The sequence below is a fragment of the Hibiscus syriacus genome, unplaced genomic scaffold (genome assembly GCF_006381635.1).
Source record: "Hibiscus syriacus cultivar Baekdansim isolate YM2019G1 unplaced genomic scaffold, ASM638163v2 tig00110937_pilon, whole genome shotgun sequence".
In the NCBI taxonomy this organism is placed as follows: Eukaryota; Viridiplantae; Streptophyta; class Magnoliopsida; order Malvales; family Malvaceae; genus Hibiscus; species Hibiscus syriacus.
Window position 1 is genome coordinate 605,774 of NW_024062922.1, and position 6,671 is coordinate 612,444.

A 6,671-nucleotide genomic window follows, 5' to 3' on the forward strand; every position below is an offset into this window, starting at 1 on the left:
AAGTCCGACACCAGAATCAGTAAGGACATCATGTTTTGTTGTATTTATAGTTAATGTCTTGTATAATAATGATGTCTAATATTTATATTAGTTATATAACAGTTGTGACATAATATCTAAAATTGTTTTCAAATATAAAGTATTAAGTATTATAAATAATATATATGAATAATACAATATTAAATTATGTTTTTAAATATTACATTATGGTTTTATGTGATTATTAGTTTTAAAAATAAATAAATTCATTTTAAGATTTTAAAGCAACAAAATTTTATTGGTTTTCAAATATAAAATATTTTTATATGATTGGTATGACATCTTTAAGGGTGTTACATATTGCGTTTATGAAACAGATTTTCGAGAATCAATATGATGACTTATTTCAAGCAACTAGACGTCTATATGCTTACATGTATAGCAAAGGATTCTGGACGCTCTCTTGAGATAAAAAGGGAATTGAAACAGAGGCATCTACAGATTAAGTATTGTAGAGGATCTCGACATCGCTGAAAAGGCAATAGAGAAAACAATAACATATTGATGCTTGGAATGGGGAATAGGTAAATTCCTGTAATTGTAGCGGTGGTATATATATCACCACTTTGGTCTAAATTAACGAATGAACGGATGTAGACATCTCAATGCTTAAACGTGTTGTGAAGAATCCTTAATTCTTAAATTGGGAAGAGTTGTTTCAATTCCTATACATCCAGCAGAGAGTTGGCGGCCCTATTTTGGGATAATTGTAAATGGGCATAGGTATATATATATTGCTAAACATATTGTGGAGGACCTCTTTGTTTAATCTCTATTAGCTAAGACAAAGACGTCTTGATGCTCATTGTAACAACGGAGAAATTCTTGTTGCTAAGCGGAGGCATCTGAGACTTTTGAGCGAAACCCACAAAGCGGAGGCAGCTAGAGTATGGGGCAACTCCTTCCCTGTATGAGCTATGCTGACGCTTCCAAGTGGAGACTTCTCTACTCCTTATGAAGTTGTAATGGAGTAATTACTATTATCAAGGCGGAGACTTCTCTAAAGAAAATTATAAATTCAACATGAGTTCAAAAAATTATACTCCATTCCACCACCCACAGTGAATTTAATTTTTGTCCCCATCCCACCACCTAATTGGATTCGAAGTGAGACGGATCCCTGTGAAACCCGCCCCACTGAATTTTCCATTATATATTATTCTAGTGAACGAAAGGAAATCTAAAGTGCGTTCATGTTATTGAATTACTCCATTCTTTGCAGACTGTTTATTCAATTACATGTATATGGAGTTTATTTATATAACCGAATCTGAAGGATTTGAGAAACATTGAACAGTAGGAACCCAGGGTTTGGTATAACCTTGATTTTTATTTGAACAAATTATAGTCTTACAAGGCCACATAATGGATCATACCAACTGATAGAAAATGTTGCGAACCCAAATCTTGGAAGCACTTGTGTTCTGGTTGAGACCAATCAGTTACTTTGTTTTGCCTTGTGTTGCTGCACCAACATCTTGTTTCAGTAGATTCACAGCATTCTTAAATTCAGTGAACTCTTCTTCATAGAAACTTGGTGGAATTGTCGTGTGTTGAATCTCCTTGAAGTCTTTCCAGTAGCTTCGGGCTTCTTCCTCTTTTTGGTCCATCAAGGAAATTATAGCCTAGCAATTTCATATTCACAACCACAGGTGTGTCGCTTAAATTTAAGACTTAATGGAAGTATAAGGGTATAAATTATTATTTCTTACTTTAGGCATATAAAGTATTTTTCATTTATAGTTGTCTAATGTTTCCAAGATTACTATTTTAAATGTCTAGCTCATCACCATCGTTAAAAACAATGTTATCCATTTAAAATACAACACATGTCGTATTTTTATTTTTTGAAATTTTTATTTTTAAAAAATTTAATAATATTATTTTTTCCCGAAAAAAAAAACCATTTTTTCTTAAGTCTCAAATTCTTAAAATCCCTAATTTCAAACCCCTTACTATCGTCAAAGGTCACCGTTATCATCTTCGAGAGACCATACACCCATGGTCATCTATTCATTGACCATTCATCTACTCTAAATCTCTAAATATTTAGAATCCCTAATTCTAGACCCAAATCCATGTACCTTACCCGTTGCCCATTACCATAGTCCTTTCTCCTTTGCAAACCAAAATGCCCAACAAATTAAGACCCACCCAGTACCCTCTTTCGGCAAATTTAAATCTCGACTCCCACCTACAAATTAAAATCCCCACTGCAAATTAAAATCGACAACGAATTACTGGCTAATGGAGAGAACGATAGTAACACTAGCCGGTGAAGATAATAGACCTTAGGAATTAGGAAATTTAGGTGTTTTGGAGTTTTTTCTTCTTCTGTATTTTAGAGAAAATTTGAATTTTTAATAATAATAATAATTCTAAGTTCTCTAAAATAAAATTTTTAAATATCTATAAACACGTAAGAGCCATGTGTTAAATAGTTGATGACTTTTTTTTAACTAAATACTTAAAATGATAATTTCGAAAACGTTAAACACACTTATCTTTAACAGAAAATACTTTACAACATCTAAAATGAACTAAAGATATAATATGGACTTTGTATACACATTTTTTTTTTCAATAAGCCTAATTTTAAATTTTTAAGATTTGGAAACTATAACTTGAATTCTGGTTGGGGTATCGGATATGAGATGAGAATGTTAAAATTATTTATGCCCTTGAAAGCTCTTATCGTAATATAAATGTCAGTTATGCATCGGACATAAGCATTTTTATCACCTTATAAAGAAGACGGCGTGCATCAGAAACCCCTTCATCTTCTCTTAAGCAGTTGCAGTCCAAAGCCTTTTGAAGGTCGCCCTACACAGAAATTTAAAATCAAACTAGTTGGTCATTTCAATGGCAGATAGTTCCATATGCTATAATTTAGAATTGAAGTCGATAAATTTAAGGGAAGAAACCTTGTAGATGTACAGTTCTGCAAGCAACATTTCAATCTCATAAGCTTCATGTGATTTGCCTTCCTTCCGAGCCTTTTCCAATGCTTTCTTAAGCACTTCCATTGCTTCATCTTCTCTTCTGCTCATTTCCAGCCTCCCAAGAACACGCTTTCCGATCGAATGCAGACAACAAAATTTTAATTTCACATTTCACATGAAATTCATAACCATGAAATTAGTGAAATTGTACAAGTTTTTTCAAACCTGAACTTCTTTGAAGCGAGGGTGTTCAGCTCCAAGTAAATCCTTCAGTTGTTGAATATCAGCCTCTACGTTCGTTGGCTTCCCCCATGATTGTAATAATCAACCAGTCTCTCGAAAGCGAATTGACCTCCATGGAGGGCTGCAAACGACATCGACCTTGCGAGATTCGGCTTCGGTTTCCAATTCCATACACGACTCACGTATCGCCATCCGAAACCGATGCAAATACCACCGATGACAATAAAGGGTGTGGCTGTCACTGCTATTGTTCCATATTTGTTCTCTGAATTGATCTTTTGAGCCGAGTTTGCCATAAGAGACCTTAATGTTATATATCAAAGATGAAAGGGGTATTTGAAAAGAGCTGCATAAAAATGGGGCCATTAAAGGTGGTCAAATAATCAAATTATATTGATTTCTAGCTTGCTTGATAGGCAAAGACAATCCTCTACATAGTCTAGTAGTCATCATATTCCTTACCCGTTTCTTAAAAAAATGAAAGAAAAACTTGGGTAAACAACGCATTTAGTCATCCAACTATCTGTACGGTTTCGTTTAGGTTACTCAATTATTTTTTAAATTATACGTAATATTAACTTTTGATTTCATTTTGATAACCGCTATTAAAAAATTAATAGAATTGTTGATATTATATTTTTTTTTATTTTTTTCTCAATGATGGCATGGTATTAACTTGAGGTGACATCAATATCATCATTAAATTTTTAACTGTGGGTGACCAAAATGAAACTAAAACATAATATTAGGCATAATTTTGAAAAACAAATAATTAGGTGACCAAAATGGAACCATGTGAATAATTGGATGATTAAATACATAGTTTATCCTAGAAACTTTTATATTGGCTGATGCCTTGCCAGTAAACAAAGGTTACTTCCCTGTAAAGCAATAAACTGATGCCTTTCTTGACAACATTGAAAGATTGGATATTGGAGTTTTGAGTGTTTTCTCTTCTTTATTTAGGAATTGTTCTCCAAACCAATGACCTTGCATTAATAGTTAAAGATTTCAATCAATAAAAAAAAAAGTATTCTAATTTCATTCCTCCCAGATTACATCAATTTCTTCATGGAGGCTGCAGTTTGTCCTGGCTATGGACCTATGCCGATCATTTCCCTCCGAGTGCCTCTCCGCACAATCCCGAAACTTCATTTCGGGTTTAACCGTTCTTTTTCGGTTTCGACTGGTTTCATGATGAACCGCAGGCCTTGTCATCGGTTCTATACTCCAGGACCTCTTGCACTCGACAGGTCTAACTCATCAATGCCTTCCGAAAACGAAAAAGGCTGTGCCAAAGTTGTTCGAGGGGCAGTTGGGGTGTCTCTTTCTTTAGCTTGCGCTCTAAGCATCATCGGCTGCGGCTGTAAGAAGAACTTCAAAGCTATGGCCGGTCCAAAGCAACAGATTTATCAGAAAGCTCCATCTTTCCAGCAAATTACTCCTCCGGCGCCAAGGAAAATGGCACTCAAGTCATTGCTGGACGTGACAGTGAGCCTTTCTTCAAGAGAGGGAAGAAGGATGAGGGACGTCAATCCGGGGTCGCATTTCTCCGGTCCAAGGCATTCAGCTCCATCAAAGGATCAAATTGATCAACTCAAGGTTCACTCCTTTACATACTTTGTTCAAGTTTCACTTGTTAAGCACTTTTAAGCTCATTGTAGGTTAATTTTGTAGAAAGAGGCCGTGAGCCTAATGAAATGGGGGATGCCTGAAGAAGCACTGTACATGTTGAAGAATGAATACAAGAAATATGAAATGTCGGAACCTGAGTCCGCTTATTACATGAACATGGTACTAGTGGAAATTATGATCAGTCAGGTAATTTCCCAACACTTTTTCAGAAACTGGATTAAAAATTCTTGTGTTCTTGTTTGTTTTCCTTGATAATGTGTGATTAATATCTGCAAACAGGGAAAATACGAAGAAGCTTACGAGTTTATGAGTAGTCATGATCAAAAAATTTCAGATTTCGATGTTCGGCCTACTCTTTATAAGGTTCGGTACACCCATCTAGTAGGATATTTAATTATCTGATTCAATAGATCAAACCAATCGAACCAATGATTCGATTGTCGCGATAATTTGATTTCTGATCCGATTTTTATTCTTCGTTGACTAGTTTCTAGAATTTTCGAAATCATAACCTTCAGGATATATCTACAGGCTATTCTATGCACCATGTTAGATAAAGATGAGGAAGCACAGAATTTATGGGAAGATTTTGCGAGTTCCTTTGGCTTCTAATTTCCACAACAAAGCTTACAAGTTATGTAATCCAAAAACCCCCGGGGGGGGGGGGGAACTCATCAAGTTAAAGAATATATCATGTATTTCAGCATTGAAGGCGATGATTGCTTATATGATATACGGGGCGAACCCATGATTTTCAAGTTAAATAATATATCATGTTAGAATTTTTTTCTTTTAAAGAGGTTAATATTGTGTGAAATTTTATTCATACTTTATTCAATCAAATAACAAAATAATATCTCAGATTCAACCTACAACCAATTCTAAATTAAATCTCACATCAATCTCTATTTTACTTAGGAATCTTAAATGACAAAAGGTAATAATTTTGATTTTTAGCATAATCACTAACGTGGAAACAATTATTCAAATCTTTTAAAAACATATAATTTGTATATTCTTCTCCTATTAAACAATGTTTAGTGATAAAAAGTTTTACTATGGTGAATAATGTTGAACAATTTAGAAGCTCTAAACACACTAGAAGAAATGACACTTGAAGAAAGGAAGACTTAATCAATCCACCTTGATATATACATGAAGAAGAGTCTTAGCATATTATGATACATTGCTAATACTTGTTCCAGTACAGTGCCCATGCAAAAACCAACTGGTGATAGCTTCACCACGGTTGTAGCAGCTTCTCACAATTTCCATGCTATGTTAAAAAGGAGCGAAATGGGTATTTTTAAACCTAAGCCATTTTTTTGAAAGTGTGACAAGTCTCATGGAGGACATTGAGCCAATTACTGTTGGTCAAGCTTTAGCATATCCTCATTGGAAGAAAGTTGTTTTAACTTAATATAAAGCACTATTACAAAATGGTATGTGGGAGTTGGTATCGTTAACTGAGGGACACACGAATATTGGAAGCAAATGGCTATTCAAAACTAAACGAAATTCAAATGGTACCATGGCTCGATATAAGGCTTGGCTGGTAGCAAAGGGGTTCTCTCAAGTTCAAGGTTTCAATTTTTGTGGTACGTTTAGCTCGATTATGAAGGCGTCCATAGTGAACGTGGTTCTCTATCTAGAAGTGATGAACATGTGGAACTTGCTCCAAGTTAATCTAAAAAATTGTTTTCCTCAACGAGGAGCTGAGTGAAGAGGTGCTCATGGTACAACCTCCTAGATTTGAAAAGTTCACACTTGATGGGACACGACTTGTGTGTATGCACAGGAAGGCCTTTTATG

The 6,671-nt window shown here is 34.7% G+C and overlaps 2 protein-coding genes across 2 annotated transcripts; one reads left to right on the forward strand and one right to left on the reverse strand.

The window, feature by feature from the left end:
* Positions 1 to 1,481: 1,481 nt before the first annotated feature.
* Positions 1,482 to 3,518, reverse strand: LOC120147337. The gene is made up of 4 exons (XM_039160734.1): positions 3,207 to 3,518; positions 2,964 to 3,110; positions 2,782 to 2,862; positions 1,482 to 1,664 (listed from the first exon to the last, which is right to left on the reverse strand). Exons 2-4 carry the CDS (start codon positions 3,087 to 3,089, stop codon positions 1,482 to 1,484), a joined length of 390 nt encoding a protein of 129 aa, XP_039016665.1. The 5' UTR covers positions 3,090 to 3,110; positions 3,207 to 3,518.
* Positions 3,519 to 4,284: 766 nt separating this feature from the next.
* Positions 4,285 to 5,592, forward strand: LOC120147331. Its single transcript, XM_039160728.1, has 4 exons — positions 4,285 to 4,826; positions 4,902 to 5,045; positions 5,139 to 5,222; positions 5,391 to 5,592. Exons 1-4 carry the CDS (start codon positions 4,296 to 4,298, stop codon positions 5,469 to 5,471), a joined length of 840 nt encoding a protein of 279 aa, XP_039016659.1. The 5' UTR covers positions 4,285 to 4,295; the 3' UTR covers positions 5,472 to 5,592.
* The last annotated feature ends 1,079 nt before the right edge of the window (positions 5,593 to 6,671 follow it).